The 21,499-nt window shown below is 45.6% G+C and overlaps 1 protein-coding gene across 2 annotated transcripts; it reads right to left on the bottom strand.

Moving 5' to 3' along the window:
* Positions 1-613: 613 nt before the first annotated feature.
* CCT7 (chaperonin containing TCP1 subunit 7) lies at positions 614-20,681 on the bottom strand. Of its 2 annotated transcripts, XM_010361964.2 has the most exons (12): positions 20,538-20,681; positions 14,866-15,019; positions 14,126-14,232; positions 12,088-12,213; positions 11,197-11,249; positions 10,526-10,697; positions 5,623-5,787; positions 4,367-4,555; positions 3,645-3,742; positions 3,167-3,299; positions 2,183-2,389; positions 614-984 (listed from the first exon to the last, which is right to left on the bottom strand). In XM_010361964.2, the coding sequence occupies exons 1-12, from the start codon at positions 20,541-20,543 to the stop codon at positions 763-765; spliced, it is 1,632 nt and encodes a 543-aa protein (XP_010360266.1). In that variant the 5' UTR covers positions 20,544-20,681; the 3' UTR covers positions 614-762. The 2 variants fall into 2 exon arrangements, with proteins under 2 accessions (XP_010360266.1, XP_010360267.1); XM_010361965.1 differs by lacking the exons at positions 11,197-11,249; positions 14,126-14,232; positions 14,866-15,019; positions 20,538-20,681 and having other exon boundaries at positions 617-984; positions 12,088-12,149.
* Between the last annotated feature and the right edge of the window lie 818 nt (positions 20,682-21,499).

Here is a 21,499-nt window from a genome sequence, read left to right as displayed (position 1 = left end):
TCCAGCTTTAACAACGACCAACTACAGAAGGGTGCAGGCCAGCTATCAGGACCAGTGTAAATGAGGAGGATGTTAAGACGCTGCTGGATTTCCGGCTCATCTGTGCCAGCCATTCCAAACTCCCATTGGTCACAAGAGAGCAAAACGACCAAGATCACTGGGGGCTAAGCTGAAAAGACCAGGGGAGTGCTTTCAGTCATCTCCTTAGTAGACTTCCAAGGGATCACTAGAGTTTAGAGAGCATGAGACCCTCCCTAAAACACCCTTCTCACAGTCTTGAGTAAGAGGGAACAAAAGACTAAACCAAAAGAGTATGGAGATAGAAGGGGCAGACAAGGTAATGTAACCCGTTCACTCAAACCAGAGAAACCCTGGGAGCAGTGCCTGGCTAGGCCAGGGATAAATAAGATGATGCCAGAAGAAAGCAACTGTGTGTTGTCCAGCCACTTCTGGAACGGAGAATGCAAACATAGTGAAACTTCCAGACAGGGGCCACTCTAGTGGAGCTGACCCCAGAATGCTCTTGTCTCCCTGTTGGACAAGTGCATGTAAAGCTAAAATTCTGAGCTACAGCCAGACATTGATGAGTACTGTGCCAAAATAATTTACAAAGTTATCTGAAGTCTTACATTTTATTTAAATAGCCTCCAGCGAGAAGAAAGTGGGCCAATTACTACCACTTCCTTGTAAAATGAAGTAACCAAGCCAAGGAGAGTAGGTGCACCCAGCAGCCAGCCAGTCATGTGACAGGTGGGGTGCCTCTCAGTGTGGGCGGCCACGACCACGGCCCCGGCCTGCTGCTGGGGGAGCATCCACAGTTGAGCGGGGGTTCTTGATGGTTTCATCTACAGACACGATCAGGCACGCAGCCTCAGAGGCTGCTGTCAACGCATTGATCCGCACCATAGCTGGCTCCCACACGAAGGCCTCAAAGTTGTCAGCAATGTCCTCGTTGTTGATGTCCACCCCATACCACGTGCCCCCCTGAAAGAGTAGGAAAAGAAAGGAGGTAATATGAAACTGCTTTCAACTTTCCTCTTGTAAACTGATGCTCCAAAGGACACTGCTAGGAACCCACAGACTCTCTGAACTTGGTGGCATTTTGCTGAAGAATACTGCATCTTCCTATGGCAGCATGTCAGGAACCTGGAAACACCCCTACTCCCGCCAGCTCCTCCCTTTAACCCTGGACATACCACACAAGACCTCTGGGATCTTCTCCCAGGCAAGCTGTTGTGTTTCGGGGTAGCCCCATCCTCAGGTCACCTGAGGACTATATAACTATCAAACAATGAGTTCTCAAGATAAACAAGAATGACAAAAATATTATTCAATCTCTCATCTCATTGCTTCCAATAGCCCAATTTTACAGATGAGGCAAGTGAGACACAGAGATAAAGTCACTTTAAGCAAAAGTCCTAATACAAGCCAGAAGCAGGGTCATTCACTGGGTGCTGAGCACTTAACAAACCTACATCTATTTAACAAACGGAGACATTAAACTCTCAGAGAGGTTGAACTAACCAACCCAGGGTCACACTTGGAGAGCTCTGGAGAGCTTCACCACACTGATAAGCCCACTCCATGTGGTCAGCATGTGCGTCCAGGAAGGTGGATGCAAAGTTCCTCCTGTGGTACCATGAGGAGCATCATACTCTTTTTTTTTTTTTTTTTTGAGACAGAGTCTCGCACTATCACCCGGGCTGGAGTGCAATGGCATGATCTCTGCTCACTGCAACCTCTGCCTGCTGGCTTCAAGCGATTCTCCTGCCTCAGCCTCCCAAGTAGCTGGGATTACAGGTGCCCACCACCACGCCTGGCTAATTTTTTTGTATTTTTAGTAGAGACAGGGTTTCACTATGTTGGCCAGGCTGGTCTCGAACTCCTGACTTCATGATCCACCCACCTCAGCCTCCCAAAGTGCTGGGATTACAGGCATGAGCCACCACGCCCAGCCACAATCATATTCTTGGTAGAAGCAATGAAGAAACCCTGGATCTCCAGTGCTAGCACCATGGCTTTCCTTCTGCCCTCTGAGGAGGCAGGTGGTCAGGCAGACAGGCTGGGTGGAGTTGCAACCTATCTCCTGGGCTAAGCGTGCACAGCTTGAGTAAGCACAGCTCACATTCAGAACCCAGCCCACCCGCCCAAACCCGGAACCCTGGGGAGAGAAAGGACCCACCTGGGCATGCCGAGCCCGCAGTTTGTTGAGAATGTTTGTGGCATCAAAGCCAGCATTGTCACACAGCTGGCGTGGGATAATCTCCAAGGCCTTGGCATACGCCCCAATCAACAGCTGCTGTTTTCCTGGAATAGTCCTTGAGTAATCCCGCAGGTACTTGGAGAGCTCCATCTCAATGGCCCCGCCACCAGCCACCACTGAATCATTCTGCAGAGATCAGACCTCACAATGGAAGAAGGCCCCTGGTCCAAACTTCCATGCTGGGCCACTCAGTAGGTCCCTTCAGCCCAGAAAGAGTGGTTCTTCATTCCTTCCTCCATCCCAAGCCCCAAAAGCCCAGACACAGCCCCTATCTAGAACATCCCAACTTCAACCTGCTGAACCTTATGGTTTCTATTTTCAAGGTCACCTGCAGCTCAAGGACACTGGCACAATTACTGGAATATCTGACTACATTAGCTCCACAGTTTGCTAACAAAACCAAGTGTTTCTTCTGCTTGCTCTGTTGCCCAGGCTGGAGTGCTGTGGTGTGATCATAGCTCACTGTGGCCACCAACTCCTGGGCTCAAGGGATCTTTCCACCTCAGCCTCCTAAGTAGCTGGGACTGACTACAGGCACATACCACCATTCCTGGCTAATTTTTTTTTTTTTTGTAGAGACAGGGTCTCGCTATGTTGCCCAGGCTGGTGTCAAACTCTTGGCCTCAAGCAACCCTCCCACCTTGGCCTTCCGAAGTGCTGGGATCACAGGTGTGAGCTACCACACCTGGCTAAAAAAACAAGTCTTAGCTTTCGAGGCAGGATGACCTATTTTTGAGAAACTGAGGCTCAGTTTCTCTACCATTTGTGGGGCAAATCAGGGCTCACCACACCACCCAGGAAAGGGCAGGTTATATAGAGAAGGAATCACCACACAAATCCAAGGTCTGAACAGCTAGGGAGATGAGAGTAGGCTGTGCAGGCAGGAGGCCATCAGCCCCGTACCTTGATGGCCCTCCTGACGATCATGATGGCATCATGCAGGGACCGCTCTGTCTCCTCCATAAACTGCTCGGCACCGCCACGGAGGATGAAGGTGCATGTCTTGGCCTTGGGACAGCCAGTAAAAAAATTGTACCTATGCCCAGGATTAAATAGTACACACATGAACTCTTGTCTGCCACCGTCCTACTGTTGCCCTCAATGCCAGCCCTCCCAACACGCAGCAGCTGCTCTTACATTCTTCACTCAGGTTACCCAATCCCAACCTTATAGACACTTTCTTGGAAAGGTCTACAGCTGTACCACCAGGGCATAAAAGATTGTGGAGTCAAGGCTTTAGATCTTCCTGTAGTGCTTTATATTATCTGAGCTCTTTATGGCTCAAAGGTGAGACTCTGTAAAACCTGTATACCACAGCCGAAAGATGGCAGAAGACCAGACCCAGGCGGGTTTGTGAGCTCGGCCTGGGCCCACGGCTCACCTCTCGCCTCCAATCTGGGTCTCTTCAAACACCTGGCATCGACCCAGCACATCTGCTGACAGAGCATTCACACTGGTCTGGATTGAGCCTCCACACGCCTAGGGAGCAAGGAAGGCAAGATCTAGCAGTGAAGGTTCCCGAGGCCAGGCAGCTTCCTGCCACCTCGTCCCAAAGCCAATTCCCAAGCCTCTGCATTACCCACCCTTTCCCTTGACTTCCAGGTGACCCTTCCCCCTCCCTGAAAGAGCAAAAAACCAAAATAGAACTAAAACACATCAAGGGCAAACAGGAGAAGTTAAAAGGAGATAAGGACCCATTCGATTCAGCTTATACTCCCTCCCCTAAACTAGGGTGGCACTGGGTCCAGCAATTGAACTCAGGAGTACTTTAAACCTAAAAGTATCGTTTGTGGGATGCTCATGAAAGGGAAGAAATCTGGCTAGAAGAATCCATATTTGAGTTTGTCCAGCTAATCATAGCATTACTGCTAGGTTCTCTCACAAACTAGATTTCTGGACTTGTTTTGGTTAGACTAAAGTAGTTTGTGCCACTGGGCACACACACATGGAAATGGAGTGCTTCCTGGAAAAAAAGAGAGTTAAAAAAAAAACAGGGCTCAATTCACATGCCAACCTGACAGTACACTATCTGTTATACCAGGGGTCAGTGAAAACCCTTCAGGGCCACAAAGGCCAAGAAGCAGCCTGTGAAAATCTGGTTACCATCATTGTCCTCTTCAGATCTTCCTCAGGTACTCGGCCAGCACAGAACATGTCCCTGTCAGCAAAGTACTGGGTGGCCACATCCCCAATGGGGAGTTTGGACAAGACAACTTTGGCTCCAGAATGATGGATCTTCTCTAACTTGTCATAGAGAATGTTCCATTCAGCATCAACAATTGCCTGATAATCCTGGAGAGACCCAGAAAAGGATGAGAATGCTTTGGGGTGAAGGTTGACATATATGGTAAGGTAAAATATACCCATCCGCCCCCACCAAATAAAACATGCTGATTTATCTGGGAATTAACAGAGATAAACAGAATAGCCACTCCTCAGTCCAAGCAAACAAGGACCCCATAAGATGACTTACGAATCACTTGAAACTCCCCAACACAAAAACAGAAAGTAACCCCAAGGCTGAGAACCAAAGCTGGTGCTGTCAAGATGTGAGAAATAATTTAACCTGGCTGAGGTCTAGCCTCTTCTGAGGCGCTGGATTCATGGGAGTTCCCAATAAGACCCCTTTGGCTGGGCACAGTGGCTCATGCCTGTAATCACAGCACTTTGGGAGGACAAGGCAGGTGGATCACCTGAGGTTAGGAGTTCAAGACCAGCCTGGCCAACATGGTGAAACCCTGTCTCTACTAAAAATACAAAAAAAATTAGCTGGGCGTGGTGGCACATACCTGTAATCCCAGCTACTCAGGAGGCTGAGACAGGGGAATTGCTTGAACCCAGCAGGCAGAGGTTGCAATGAGCCAAGATTGCACCACTGCACTCCAGCCTGGGCGACAGAGTGAGATTCCATCTTGAAGGAAAAAAAAAAGGCCCCTTCCCCAAGAACTGCTCAAAGGTGGGTGACACGGCTACCTCCAGAGGTAGCCTGGGTAACATCAACAATGACAGCATACCTTTCTCTGCAGCACTAGGTCTAGTCTAGAAGTGGAGGAACTCACACCTGCACCAACAAGAGGAACCAAAATACTGGGCAGGCTATGTAGCTGGAAAGGCCCTGCCAACCCCTTCCCCAGGACCAGAGCATATTTCAACAGGTCTGCCCTATCCAAATTTCCTCAGGTCAAGGTCACTCAGGGAGAATACAGAGTATGGAAAGAAGGGGGCCTAGTACTTAGATATCAATATTCGGGGGGGGGGGGCAGGAAGAGAAAGGGGCCCACAACAGCCATGAAGACCCAGGGCTCTGGCTCAGAAAGCTGCCCATTTCTATGCCCCCACCAACTGGTGAACCCACCTACCTCAACTGTGTGGACTCTTATCTCAGCATTGTCTTTCTCAGCTTTCAACTCGAGCTCGACATTCAAAAGGGCAATCTTAGGATTGTGATACTTTTTGGGTTGCATTTCAAACCCAGCATAAGAGAAAGTCTTCTTGAATGCAACACCAGCTACCAGCTGAGAATCCTGTTTTAAAAAAACAAACAATTTAACGTTTTGGTACTAGCATGAAATAAAATCAAGTTAGTTGTTTGCTGGTTAGTGCTTATCCATTCCTGTGAACCTGAGCTAATGATGTCTTTATTTCACTGTTGTAACACAGCCTTTCTGTTATCATAAAATCGGAGACAAATCCTTTTTTTTTTTTTTTTAAATAACACAACATATTATTTCAGTTATCCCTTTAGCATTAAGGAAAATCATCTGGTTAGCAGAGGCAAAGCATGGTAAAGGCCTACTGGGCTGTCCTCTAAGACTGACCTCTGCAGCACTGGCCAATGGAGAATGCTGTACAAACTTCCATAAAGCATGCCAGAAGAGAAGCCAGGTGTTTACAAAGAAGGCAAAAGTTGTGCAATGCTACCCCCTTCTATACCCCAACTCCCAAATCTCAAGTCTCCTCCTGCACACCTCCATGTACCCGTAACTTGCACTGCACCCTCCACCCGCATACCCCCAATAGCATGGATACTACAGCCTTGACGCTTCCTCCCTCCAGAAGATGAAGCCAAAATGTCATAAGAATCAGAAATCCCCCGTGTAATTTCTAAGCTATCACTGCAGGTCCTCAGACCTCAATCCCTCAACTTAGGATCTTCTACCACTTGTTCCACAACAGAGCTTCTCTGTAGGTTGGATTTAACAGCAGGGCATAATAGAAAGCACACTGCACTCAGGGCTGACTCAGCACTACCATGAGACTTAGGTTTCAACGTCAGATCTCTTCCTTACTAAATGACCAAGTCATTTCCAACACCATAAAAAAGGGTATTCAGTTCAATAACCTTTAGGTTCTCTGCCAGTGCTCTTCTACAATTCTAATCTATAATACTGTAACCCATGGGTGAAGAGTATCTGTCCCCAATTCCTACATCATTCAAATCCACAGCTTCCTAAAGGGAGTGATGCCTGAGCTGAATGATGGATAAGCAGATATTAGTTAAACAGAAAAAAGGAAAAAACGAGTGCTCCTAAGAGGTGGGAGGCAGTGTTGTGGAATCAGGGAATGAAAAGCCATTTGAGGCCATACTGACCAAGGTTATTTATAGATTCAATGCCATCCCCATCAAGCTACCAATGACTTTCTTCACAGAATTGGAAAAACCTGCTTTAAAGTTCATATGGAACCAAAAAAGAGCCCGCATTGCCAAGACAATCCTAAGTCAAAAGGACAAAGCTGGAGGCGTCACGCTACCTGACTTCAAACTATACTACAAGGCTACAGTAACCAAAACAGCATGGTACTGGTACCAAAACAGGGATATAGACCAATGGAACAGAACAGAGTCCTCAGAAATAATACCACACATCTACAGCCATCTGATCTTTGACAAACCTGAGAGAAACAAGAAATGGGGAAAGGATTCCCTATTTAATAAATGGTGCTGGGAAAATTGGCTAGCCATAAGTAGAAAGCTGAAACTGGATCCTTTCCTTACCCCTTATATGAAGATTAATTCAAGATGGATTAGAGACTTAAATGTTAGACCTAATACCATAAAAACCCTAGAAGAAAATCTAGGTAGTACCATTCAGGACATAGGCATGAGCAAGGACTTCGTGTCTAAAACACCAAAAGCAACGGCAGCAAAAGCCAAAATTGACAAATGGGATCTAATTAAACTAAAGAGCTTCTGCACAGCAAAAGAAACTACCATCAGAGTGAACAGGCAACCTACAGAATGGGAGAAAATTTTTGAAACCTACTCATCTGACAAAGGGCTAATATCCAGAATCTACAAAGAACTCGAACAAATATACAAGAAAAAAACAACCCCATCAAAAAGTGGGGAAAGGATATGAACAGACATTTCTCAAAAGAAGACATTCATACAGCCAACAGACACATGAAAAAATGCTCATCATCACTCACCATCAGAGAAATGCAAATCAAAACCACAATGAGATACCATCTCACACCAGTTAGAATGGCAATCATTAAGAAGTCAGGAAACAACAGGTGTTGGAGAGGATGTGGAGAAATAGGAACACTTTTACACTGTTGGTGGGACTGTAAACTAGTTCAACCATTATGGAAAACAGTATGGCAATTCCTCAAGGATCTAGAACTAAATGTACCATATGACCCAGCCATCCCACTACTGGGTATATACCCAAAGGATTATAAGTTATTCTACTACAAAGACACATGCACACGTATGTTTATTGCAGCACTATTCACAATAGCAAAGACTTGGAATCAACGCAAATGTCCATCTGTGACAGACTGGATTAAGAAAATGTGGCACATATACACCATGGAATACTATGCAGCCATAAAAAAGGATGAGTTTGCGTCCTTTGTAGGGACATGGACGCAGCTGGAAACCATCATTCTTAGCAAACTATCACAAGAACAGAAAACCAAACACCACATGTTCTCCCTCATAGGTGGGAACTGAACAATGAGATTACTTGGACTCGGGAAGGGGAACATCACACACTGGGGCCTATCATGGGGAGGGGGGAGGAGGGAGGGATTGCAGTGGGGAGTTATACATGATATAAATGATGAATTGATGGGTGCTGACGAGTTGATGGGTGCAGCACACCAACATGGCATAAGTATACATATGTAACAAACCTACACGTTATGCACATGTACCCTAGAACTTAAAGTATAATAAAATAAATAAATAAATAAATAAAAGAAAAAAAAATCTGTCATTTGCAGACCTGTCATATTTGTAAATTTCTTCATGAAAACCCCAAATAATAAATCAGATGGAATCCAAAAAAAAAAAAAAAAAAAAGAAAAGCCATTTGAAGTTGCTAGAATTTAAAGAACCAGGCAGTAAGGAAGAGAGAGGAGAAGCAGGCAGGGGCCAGTTTAGAAGGGTCTTACAGGCTCTGTTAATGCCTGGCTTTGTATAGGGAATGCAGACGTCAGAAGGCTTTACACAGAGGAATAAAGTAGGAGACTTCACCTTGCAAACAGTAAGTAAGTACAATGGATTTAGGGGATCCAAGACTGGAAGAGGGGTGGCAATGGTCCCAGGAAAGAGTAAAAGAGAGACTCAAGATATAATTAGGAAATCACGAGGAAAATTGAACAATGGTAATTGACAGGTTGGAGTCAGAAGGGTTTTCAAGGATGATCCCAGATTTCTAGTTTAAATAAACGGTGGTGACACCAACTATGACAGGAAATACAGAAAATGCTATCACAGGACTGGAGGACAAAATAAAGCGTTTAATAGCAGTTAGATACAAGAGCATGAAGCTCAGAGGAGAGGTGAGGACTAAAGATATGGATCAGGAAATTCTCAGTTAACCCTGGTAACAAGTAAATAATCACTACCACTATTTATTGAATTCTGGGTCAGGTTTGTATGTATTTAACGAATGTAGGACAGTCTGGGAAAAACACAAGTGTGGCTTAGAGTCCCTGGCTTTCTTGCCAGGTAAGATTATTAGTACTAATTTCTAGTTTAGTGGATGCCAATCTAATCTCAAGCATTTATGTAAGTAGGAAGGCCCAAAAGAAGATGAAAAATTGCTACTAAAGCAGTGAGTAAAGACAAAGTCGGCAAGCCATGATGAAGACAGGGAAATGGCTCAGATGACTTCCAGGTTCCTCACGGCTTTATTATACGCAGAGAATCTCAGCCCACTGGTCTGACATGTGCCACAATAGGAGGGGAAATGGCAAAGTGGGAATGCAATTTGGGAGGGTAAAATTTAAAGAGAAGGGCCAGGCTATCTTTCAAGCTGGTCCTCCTCTACCCAAATCGCTTCAGTTGAGGTCACTGACGACGAGAAATAAGTACAGGAGGCCAGAGACTGCAAAGGCCAAAAGTAGCATGGAGATACCAAGGATGTTTCCAGACAGACACTGCTGTGTTAAAAAGGAGTTCTGCTGTCCAAGACAGTAGCCACTAGCTACGTGTTGCCATTTAAATTGAAATAAAATTAAGATTCAGTTCCTCAGTTACATTAGTTGCATTTCAGGTGCTCAGCAGCCAAGTGTGGATAGGGCTATCATATTGGACAGTGCAGATATGTAACAGTCCCACCACCCTACAGAAAGCTCTACTGGAGGATGCTGAGTTAAGAGCTACACATGCTAATATGGATCAGTTTCTAGAGTATGCTGTTAAATGGACAAAAGCAAGCTACAGAACACTATATAAGCAATCTTTTGTCTTTAAAAAACAGTATTTACATACAAGCTCATATATGCACAAAGTAACTCTGCAAGGATACACACAAACTAATAGTGGCGGTATATGGGGCAGGGGTAGTGCATGAAACAATTCTAACTTTAGGCCCCTTCACAGTCTGAAATATGTATCACCTATTCAAGATAATTGAATGAAAGAAGGGCGAGCTTAACGGTATCACTTAGGAGTAAACCACTGAACTGAAAAATCCCTCTCAGATGCATTAATTGGGAGGTCACTGATAATTTATTTGAGATAGTCCTACAACCCCCCAACCACCCACTGACACAGAGAACCTGAGATTCTGAAAATCATCCAGTCCAATTTTTCTATTCTGCTGACAAATAATATCCACAGAGGTTACCAAGTTTATCTAGTCACAGCCTCTAATGGCAGTATGGGAAGTACAATATAAGTCTGACTTCCTGCCTAACATGCATTCTCTTTACTCCTGTAATGAGTACCCTTCTGCCATAGGAAGCTGTCTGAAGAGTCAATATGAAAGCAAGAGCTGTCTTAGAGGAAGGCCACAGCAGGCTTACCTCAAGGGCTCCACCCTGTACCTTCTTGATTCCAATCATTTTAAGCTGCAGCAAATCATCGAGCATCATCACTGCATCCACCACCATCTTAGCAAAGAAAGCTTTCTGCTGGGAGATCAGCTTGGAGCTCAGAGCGGTCATGGCACACTTTTCCAGCAGCTTCCTCTGCTCCCTGGGACACAAGGGCAGAATCTCAGAATCTGCATCAGGTCTTGAAAACCAAATCCCTCTCATCTGATTCTATTACCACGTGGAGGCAGTTCCCTTCCAGTCTCTAAACTCAGCCCTCTCCAACTTCACCTTCTGTATCTTTAGGGCAGATTATCAGTGACAGACGGTGACTGCAGTCAAAGATCTCATATGTGGCAGCTTTTAAACTACAGTTGACAGCTTCTTTTGTGCTCTGTGGCCTGGGACACAGCCAAGGGTCTGGCATGAGCCAAACAGCCCCAGGCACACAGAGAGACTGCAGCATGCTTCTGTATCCAATTTGGCCACAGGAAGTCAGTCAAGGTTCTGACAAAGGCCTGCCGAGGTGACTCGCACCTGTAATCCCAGCACTTTGGGAGGCGGAGTTGGGAGATCACTTGAGCCCAACAGTTCCAGACCAGCCTGGGCAATATAGCAAGGCTACGTCTCTTAAAAAAAAAAAAAGTCCACTACAGACTTACACTTTATCTGCCTTCTTCACGGTCACAGCAATCTCTTTGATCTTGTTAACTGCCTGCCAAGAACAGAAGTTGAATGAGTTTCTCATGCTAAAGACAAACTGCTGAAATGGACCCCAATCTCTCACTAGTCCCGAGTCTGTTTACTCCCAAATCCTAAGCATTTCTACTTTACAGCTGAAACAACACTTCTAGGTCTTGTAACTGCTCAGAAAAACGTAAAACTCTATAGTTCAGAAAATTCCAAAAGTCAGAAATGCAGAGTGAGTATACAGTTCTGAAGAATCAGGGTGCTTCCAAGATTTTGTTCTGGGTCTGTAGGTAACACACTAAAACAAATGAGTGGAAACAGCTGTGACACGAGATTAAGCCAAACCTCCTGGTTTACTAAAAACACCTATGAAAACTTCTACCACTTTATATATTAGTTATATATAAAATATGCATACAAATATATAAACTATCTTTTCCAAAGTACTCCTCATATATTATTTCATTTTAATGTCACTACTCAAATTAGAGATAGCAAAGAGAGAAAGTAAGGCCTAGAAAGATTAAATGACTTGCCCCAGATCACAAATGAAGGTTAGAGGGCAAATAGCTAGGTCTCAATATACATCATGAGGTACTTGATAAAAACTAGTCCTTACTAAAAGACTATGTCTACATCATAGTCTACCAGGCTGACCCTAACCTGAGCCTTAAAAAGATAAAGTAATACACCTCATCAAATGGCTACAGAATAGTAGAACTGAGATTACTAGGGAGATGTCAGAAAATGCCCAAAGTACCCTGTTCCCCAGTCCCTCCACACTCCTGGAAAGAAATTCCCCTTCCTAAGAGAAATGTGAAGGTGCCCAGACCCAAGGCAAGGTTAATCAGTACTGCCCATACCAGCTGGGTGGCTGTGCGGAAAGCTCGAATGATGATCTGGGGGTGTAAACCTTCCTCCACATAGGGTTTCACCTGCTTCAGAAACTCTGCAGCCAGCAAGGTCACTGAGGTGGTGCCATCACCCACCTGGAAGATGACAGGAAATACACGTTTTCTGATATTCAGGGAATAAAGCCCTGAAACTCCATTTTTAGGCACACTACCCATTTAAACTGAGTATTCTTTAAATGGATGTCAAGCTTTTTTCTGGAAGCACAGGTTTTTGCAACAAGTAGAAAGAAGGTAATGGTAGTTAGATATCCATCATGTCAAATAGTCCTGGGCTACAAAATTAATTCCCCAGACAGTCCCATTCTCTAAAGAGGGCTGATGTGGACAATCAGATGTTCTCAGGGTATAAAATTACACACATGAATTAAGTGAGAACTTATGTTACGTACAAGGCATTGTGATAAGACAGTCATTGTCACGCGTATTATAATACAGTACTTACAAAAATCATGGTACCAAGAAGCATGAGACAAACATTGTTTAAGAAGCAAAAGGTGGTTGGGCACAGTGGCTCACACCTGTAATCCCAGCACTTTGGGAGGCCGAGGCAGGCGGATCACCTGAGGTCAGGAGTTCAAGACCAACCTGGCCAACATGGTGAAACCCCGTCTCTACTAAAAATACAAAAATTACCTGGGCGTGGTGGCAGGTGCCTGTAATCCCAGCTACTCGGGAGGCTGAGGCAGGAGAATTGCTTGAATCAAGGAGGCAGAGGTTGCCGTGAGCCGAGATCACACCACTGCAATCCAGCCTGGGCAACAAGAATGAAACCCCCTCTCAAAAGAAAAAAAACAAAACAAAACTGGGAATAAGCAGATTACTAGTCTGCTAATCTTTTTTAGATGGTGCTTTTCTGTGATGGGATCTAAACCCTACTTAATGAGGGTGAAAAAAAGAGCTTTCAAGAATATCGGATCAACTTAAAACTGGAAGAGATTAATTTCGGTAGAGATGGGGTCGTGCTGTATTGCCCAGGCTGATCTCAAACTCCTGGATTGAAGCAATCCTCCCACCTTGGCCTCCTAAAGTGATGAGCTACAAGCATGAGCCACCATACTCAGCCCAGAAATTTATTTTCAACTTCATGTATGTTCACTGTGTAAGGTAAGAAATTCTCACAGGGCAAAAAAAAAAAAAAAAAGGTTACTACAGAAAAGGTTTAAGTGGCCAGATTTCTGGACCAAAAGGCATTATTCCCTCATTGAAGACAAAAACAAATCAAATCCAGACTCTTCTCACTTTAATTTTAAATATGCTATACCTATTTTATAGGCTAGTGGGTCCTAATAAACCTTTTAATATAATTTCAGGACATACCTGTAGTATATATATTTTGCAGTACTCTAAAATACAAAACCTATCTGTCAACACATTTATTAATACTCCAGTGTTAGAATTTATTTTTAAAAGACAGACTGGCTGATGCCATGAATTATACACTTAAAAATGGTTATAAGAATAAATTTTATGTCTATTTTATCATCAGTTCAAAAAAAAAAAGGCCTGGTGTAGTGGGAAATGCCAGTAGTTCCAACGACTAAGGAAGCTGAGGTGAGAGGAGGCTTCAGCCCAGGAGTTGAAGGCCAACCCAGGCAACATAGTAAGACCCTATCTCCTAAAAAAAAAAGGGGGGGGGGGGGCAGATTGGAAGCCTTAGTTTACAGCCCCATTTTATAAGCGACGAGAGGTGGAATTATTTAACCTAGCAACTCAAACAAATGACAGCACACAACCTGTTAAGGTCTCAGGCAGTAGACTGATATCTAAAGACTGTTGTCATTCACCAATGTATTAACAGATATGAAAAGCTACATGTAATGAAATACTATGAATTTTAAAATGCTAATAATTCTAAATACTTTTATAAGCATGTATTACTTGTACAATTATAATTATATAAAATCTTTAAAAAATTTAATAGAGGAAAACTAAGGAGCAAGCAAGCATGTGTTTCAACCTCCATTTAAACACACAACTATTCTCCTACCTCAGCATCTTGGGATTTGGCAATGTCTACCAAAGTCTTTGCTGCAGGATGGACAACATCAAGAAGTTTCAGAATTGTGGCCCCATCATTAGAAATTGTTGCTTTGCCTTAAAAGAAACAAACAAAAATTTAAAGCCCCTTTCTTAAATGCTGTCTTCAAGTTGGACCTAGAGACCATGTACACTTTACTGGGATGGGGCAGAAGGGATCACGACAGGGCTGAAGGGAAAGGATACCTATCTGATCTTTCTATACAGAATTCGCTCTGTACACAAAGGGTCTAAAATCACAAGCTTTTGAAGACCACAGACTCCCAATTTTCCTTGAAGAGTAATTAATACATGTCAACTGGATACAAAAAAGATTTTTTAAATAAAAGTAACCACTCAGATATTCTTACCACAGTCGATACCCTCACACATCAATATACCAAGATATAAACAGGAATTTTCTTGTCTTGATAACAATGGAAGTGACCACAGGAAACTCCAGATAGTTCTATTTCATGTTTCTAGGCCATGTCTCCCTATGAGGCAACAGGCTTTTGAACCTAGGTTCTCTCATATATTCCCACACGGGCTCAGCAGTCAGGACAATTAAGAATTGGAACTGCTTCAGAGTGAGTCATCTTTCAATGATCTTAAAAACAGTGGGATTTCTGAGACCAACGTATGCTAGTCCCAAACACCCCCCAGGAGCCTCCTCTCTGCACATAGGCCTGAGGAACTCTGTAGACTTACCTCTGCCATCCACAATAAGCTTGTCCATGCCACGGGGACCCAGGGTGGTTCTTACAGCTTCAGCAATCACCTGGCAGGCACTGATGTTACTCACAAGCTGGGGGATGCCTTGGGAGCTATCAGTCCCCTCTTTCAATAGGATAACTGGTGTGGGCTAGAAAAGAAAAATTAACTGCTTTTAATAATCATCTATTATAATGAGACTGGCAGGGGAAAGGGGAAAATGCTCCCATCTCTCCCTTAACAGAATTATCTAGAGGTCTTCTTAAACCACATTCGCCCAACTGTCTACCACATCCATTCCCCAACCAGCCTCTACCTCCAGAGACACTATCAATTTAGCCTACCCTGCAGGTATGCTAGACACGAAAATGGTTTGAGAAGCACTGACCTCGTCTAAAAAGAACAAATCATGAGTTCTCCAGTGCCCAGCTGAATGACCAAGGCCTTTTCAACTTCTGACCTTACTCCCTGTGTGGAGGAATTAGGTCACAACACACGAGGAAGAGGCAGACCCTGCTAAGTGTTCATCCCGCAGCAAAACACCCACTTGTCTGTGTTACAGCTCAATCTTAGGGAAGCAGATGGGGCACTGATGCAAAATGCAAGATGCCAAGAGCTTGAGGTGTTGTCCTGGAGATGCCTAGGCAGTCAGCTTTATATAACAGTGATGTTCAGCTGCAGTGTAGGGAAACAGGCAGAGAAACAAATAGTACCTTTGCCCTGTTTTGAAAAATGATGGCAAATCTAATTCATATAGCAGTGTTTCCATCTCTCATGCTGGCTCAATAAAGTTTCTGTGTGACTAATTTCCAATCAGATACCCCAAAGAAGTTTCTCTCTTTCTATATTGCATTGGTCTCCAGAACATTCCCTATCCCTGTAAGGGCTTCATTTGCAGATCTGCTTTAGAAACTCTGAGAAACAGGGATACTTGCTTGTTTTAAAGGGCCTGCTCAGATATATTTGCTCCAGTGACCACCTTTATTAGCACAGAGGGTACTTTCTCTCTGCATTCAAACGTGAGCCTTCAGAGATGAGCCCACAAACTAGATCCAGTCTTCTCAAGTGTTTCTGGCTAATTTTGTGTGTGACACAGAATGTAGTAGGATAAATACTATTTCAAAACTTTTATTGTGTTTAAATTTGTTACTAGGCTATGATTAAAAATGCACTTCTTGGCCAGGCGTGGTGGCTCACGCCTGTAATCCTAGCATTCTGGGAGGCCAAGGCGGGCGGATCACAAGGTCAGGAGATCGAGACCATCCTGGCTAACACGGTGAAACCCCGTCTCTACAAAAAATACAAAAAATTAGCCAGGCGTGGTGGTGGGCACCTGTAGTCCCAGCTACTCGGGAGGCTGAGGCAGAAGAATGGCATGAAACTGGGAGGCGGAGCTTGCAGTGAGCCGAGATGGCGCCACTGCACTCCAGCCTGGGTGACAGAGCCAGACTCCCTATCAAAAAAAAAAAGAGTATTTCTTAATGTGGAATGCAATGAAGTTTGAAAGCCATTGCCTAGTCCTTACAGGTATGTGAGATGTCTGAGCAAGGAAGGCACAGGAAAGCACAGGGTTTTCCCAGCCTAACAACGAGGAGTGAGGAATTCCTGCCAAAGACAGTCTAGCCACCCATGAGGCTGATTCCTTATTAACTGGTCAATTTCTTAAAAAGCTCAACTCTTTTGGCCAGTGCAGCTGGAGGGTAGTAAGCAAGAGGAAGACTGGAAAAAAGCTGAAGAGGCAGGCAGGAACCAGATCACATACCCACTTGTACACACACTACGGTGAGGAGTTCAGATTACATTCCTAAAAAGGAAAGCCCTGGGAAGCTTTCAGCAGAGGAAAGGCATACTGTGATTTACATAAAAACAAAAACCACTGTAGAAAAAAGAGGATCACTTGAGCTCATGGAGTTCAAGATCAGCCTGGGGAATGGGGCAAGACCCCGTCTCTACAAAAAGAAAACGAAAGATACCAATAAACTCTACGGAATAAGACAGTGGGAGTAATTTAATATATTATTCTTTTTTTTTTTTTTTTTTAATATTTCTAAGAGACAGGGTCTTGCTCCACCATCCACGCTGGAGTGCAGTGGTGAGATCATAGCTTACTATAAGATCAAGCCTCCTGAGCTGGGCCTCGACGCGTGTGGTACCACACCTGGCTAATTTTTTAAATTTGTATTTAAAAAATGTCGCCCAGGCTGGTCTCCAACTCCTGGCCTCAAACAACCCTCCCACCTCAGCCTTCTAAAGCACTAGGATTACAGGCATGAGGCACCATGCCAGGCCCTCATTAATTTTGTTTAAATGTTTGTCAAATAATCAAACATTACTCATTTTATTTTTTATTTTAAAAAGAATGCTTGTCATGTAAACCCCTACATTTGGGGTCAGGCATCAATTGAAGGGAAAATTCCTTCCTTTTGCTGGAGTGTCCCAGGTCTGGTGGCAAGAAATGGCTTCTCTATACTGCCAGCATTCTTCCTGGCCCTTCAGCTGGCCCAGTCCGTGGCACTTTCTGTAAGGGAAAGATTTGTGTCCTGAAAGGCCCCACCATCTGCCAGTCTTGCTAAATCATTCCTTATGGCAGCCCCAAGTCTTCTCTGGTCCACCCCTGCCACAGGTGGAGTATTACACTTTAAATCAAAAACTAACACGAGTCTCAATCACTTTTCCTATCACCTTCAACAGGTTCTTTCACCTCCTTAACAGCTTAACTTATCCAATGCTTGTGTACACTTTTTCTCACCTCAACCTGCAAAGTGTACCCCCATCTAAAACAGTCACTGCCATCTTCTACCAAAACCACTTTCTTGCCACCAGGCCACCAATTCCTCAGGGCTCTAATTCTTCCAAGAAGTTTTCTCTATAGTAATAACAGGGGCATGTGAACAGGGGATCCTGTAACTTTCTCTTCACTTGCACTTGCTCACAACTTTTGTATCACCATCTAAGTATAAGCTTTCCAAAAACAAGGACCAGAATAACCTTAACTTGAAGAGTGCCAAGATTTGGTCACGCATGAAGCAATATTCAGCAGCTTTTGGGGCTGAAAATCCAACTGCTACTTGTAAGTGTTGAACAGCACTGGCTTCTTGACTTTTGGGGAGAAAAGCACTGTCAGTATAGTAACACTAAATTTACTTAAGAGTTCTTAAGTACAATGCAAGAAGAGCTTGGAAACAGCTAACCACAGATTCCCCAGGGTCCCTATGCTTTGTAGGCGCAGAAGAAATGGCAGGCTGGGTAGAGAGCGTCTATGGGGTGGAAAAGGTGGCAGAGCTGGATTGAGTCAAACCAAGCCAAGCACGATATAGGTTCTCTTCTAACAGTTTCCCAGCAACAGGCACTATATGGAAAGTCCAGCTTCCGTCCCTTAGTTACTTTCAACCTTGCTCCTTTTTTTTTTTAATTCCTCTAATAAATAAGAAACAAGGTCGGGTGTGGTGGCTCACGCCTGTAATCCCAGCACTTTGGGAGGCCAAGGTGGGTGAATCACAAGGTCAGGTGTTTGACACCAGCTTGGTCAACATGGTGAAACCCAGTCTCTCCTAAAAACACAAAAATTAGCCAGGCGTGGTGGCATACGCCTGTAATCCCAGCTACTTGGGAGGCTGAGGCAGGAGAATTGCTTGAACCTGGGAGTGGAGGTTGCAGTGAGCCAAGATCATGCCACTGCACTCCAGCCTGGGCAACAGCAAGACTCCATCTCTGGGGGAAAAAAAAAGAAAGAAAGAAACAAAAGCGACTCCAGTAATCTGCCACAGGTATCATGGAAGGTTTTAGAATTTCCGCTTACTGATCTTCCTCTTCATCCTACTTTAAAACTTTCACTAAGCATTATTAAGCTTAATAGTTTACAAAACAACAACAAGTGTGTATATGCCAAGGCACACAGCGCTCAACACCACAAAGGCAAGGACGTACATTTTATACAAGCTGTACCAACATCACAGGACTGAGGTTTCAGGGGACCTTTTCACCTCTCTTTCGATTACAGAAGGATTCTAGAATATCAGGGGCCAATTTGAAGACAGGAAGACTCTTGGAGATAGAAGTTTTACGTTCCAAAAATGGGGAGGAGATATTAAGAGCCAATACAGCAGGGAAATAATCAATCTGACAGAGTAGGGGTCAGTTCAGGGAAAACCCAAGCGTGGTGACCTAGACAGAGCCCATTGGTGAAGTTTTATCACGGCAGAGAATGGCGGTTCTGATCCCCAGCTGTGTGATTGTGAACCAAAGCTCTTATGGAAGGCTTGGCAGCGGGATGGACTGATTACAGAGATGAAAGGAAGCAAACAACCACCTCGCCGAGTAAGAGCTAACATTGCTGAGTACTTACCATCTGCTAGGCACACTGACAAACTGAGAACCAGAAATTAAATAACATGCTCAAAGTCACACAGCTAGTAAGTGCCAGAGCTAAGTTACAAACCTAGGCATGCAGTGTAGCTCCAGAGGCCTTACTGTAAACTGCTATACTATGCTGCCTCTGCACAGAAGATGAAGACTTCAAGAATGAGCAATGCTGGAGACATAAAGGAAAGAGGAAGTACAGTTAAATGCGAATTTCCTTCTACGTTGGGTACAAGCGGGATTCACAGGGCATCTGGTAGAACACCTAAAAGGAGTCTGCCTCCCTAACAGGACAGGGAAAAGCTGCAGGAAGCAGGAAAAGAACAGAAGATTGAGTCGGACAGGCCAAAATGAGTAAATGAACTGCAAAGTGCACAGAAAGCAGTATCTCAGTCAGGGTCAAACACCACCTCGGAAGCTGGACCTACTCAACAACAACCCAGGAGATACCATCGAGGCTTGGGACCCACGGGAAGCATCTGAAGCTCCGAGAGGGAGAAAAGAGGTGTGGGGAGTAGGGCTACAAGGAGCACTTTAGGTGGCTCCAGGACTCACAGCAACTCCCTCGCCCCACATTTTAAGAAAACGAGACCCAGAGTCAGGTAGCCAACTAGAAAAGTCTTTCTAATGTCACCGGAGTCCGAGCCTGGGATACAGTGTCTCCATCTGCCTTTCCCGTTCTCCTGGCTAAGAGGCTGCACCCCCTGTCAACCACCAGGGCTTGGTACATTCAGTAGGCACTAAAGACACATTTATTTAATGACTGAGCGAGTGAGTGAATGAATTAAAAGTACTAAGGAAGGCGTCTGCTTCTCTGCACACTGCGGCGAGGGTCAGCGAGTGACCACAGTGAGTCCCTGGGCGGGCACAAATGAGGTCCCCAATGTGCCTCTGCCAGTTGTAGGAAGCACACGTCTTTACAGACTGCAAATCTCAGGGCAGCCCCGGCTTCCAAGTCTAGCGCCGACCGCGTAACCACGGCCGACCTGCACTCGTTTCACGCAAGTCCCGGTCATGCGGGGCTCAAAAAGAGGTCCCCGACGTGGGTTCGCGGGCCCGAAGCACCCTGGGACTTGTAGTCCCCAACCGGCCCGCCCAGAGACTCCCCTAAAGCCCCACGCAGCCCTCGCCAACGGCTCCAGCGCCGTGCTCGGGCCGAGCCAGGCCGCGGGGGCCCGGGGTGGCCCATAAGCTGGGGACCTGGGAGAGAACAGAGGCGTCAAGTAAAAGAGGATCCTACAGAGCAAGCTCCGGCCGAGTGGGGCCGGCCATAGCAGCTGATGGCGACGGATGCGCGAGACGCCACTCACCATCATTTTGGAAGCTTATTCAGCAGCCCGCCACTGTCCCCTCTTCTCCGAGACCCGGCCGCCCAGCAACCCACAATGCCTCGCGCAGTAGAAATACCCAGAAGATTGGGCCGGGAGAGGAAGAGAACGGACCACTTCCGCTACTCTATGGTTCGTTACCACCGAGTCGGTGCGGCTAGAAGGACCTGAGGCTGGGCTTCGGGCGCTCGCTAGTGAGGGGTGGTTATTAAAGAGAGTTATCACCGCATTTCGGTCGTGCTTCTTTGAGCACGGAGGGTCTTTGCTCGGTCCGCATCACCTACTAACTTAATTCCGCCCTCCTCCATCCCCGGGCGCCAGACCAAGGAATGAAATAAAGGCAAAAGTGTGGGACGCAAAGTGTGGGATGGGCTGGTGCCAAAGCACTTTACGTGAGCGATCTCATTTAATCCTCACAACCCTATTGCGTTGGTCCTATTACTAAGGCCATTTTACTGATGAGAGAGCGGAGGCGGACAGGTTACGGTGTCCAGTGTCACAGTTACACAGTGTCAACGGGGCGAGCGTGGGAAGCTGGCCCCAAAGCCCGTTTTCTGGCTTTGCACTGGCCAGAGGCTCCTCGTGGATGGCGTGCGCCAGGCCGCGTCCCCAGCGCCTATCCACGGTGAGCGCGCAAGCGTTGGTGGCACTGGGCGGAGAACCCCCTGGCGCAAGACGAGTGCCTTCCCGTGAAGACGTGGGGAGGAGGGAAGCGCAGCTGGGAGAAGGCTAATCGTAGTCAAGCGAGGAGGCCTTAAAGCGGACAAGACCGAGACCGCAAGGACTAACAGCCATGACTATCGGCAGCTGAAGCAAGTCCGGTACCGGCACACCTCCAGTGCTTGTCCTCCGCGGCCCGCCCACCGCCCTCGAGGACCAGGAGAGTCGAGTCCAAACTGAGAAATGCTGGGGCGGGGCTGAGGCGAGGGCTGGCTGCAGCTGTT

The sequence above is a fragment of the Rhinopithecus roxellana genome, chromosome 17 (genome assembly GCF_007565055.1).
Source record: "Rhinopithecus roxellana isolate Shanxi Qingling chromosome 17, ASM756505v1, whole genome shotgun sequence".
NCBI lineage: Eukaryota > Metazoa > Chordata > Mammalia > Primates > Cercopithecidae > Rhinopithecus > Rhinopithecus roxellana.
This window is presented reverse-complemented; position numbering and strand designations above follow the sequence as displayed.

What these genes read in the sequence shown, in the direction of transcription:
- CCT7 (XM_010361964.2), bottom strand. An exon ending in TACAGGGTGGAGCCCTTGAG is followed by an intron (nt 5,788 to 10,525) that starts GTAAGCCTGCTG and finishes TTTTTAAAACAG; the next exon opens with GATTCTCAGCTGGTAGCTGG. An exon ending in TCGTCAGGAGGGCCATCAAG is followed by an intron (nt 2,390 to 3,166) that starts GTACGGGGCTGA and finishes TGATCTCTGCAG; the next exon opens with AATGATTCAGTGGTGGCTGG.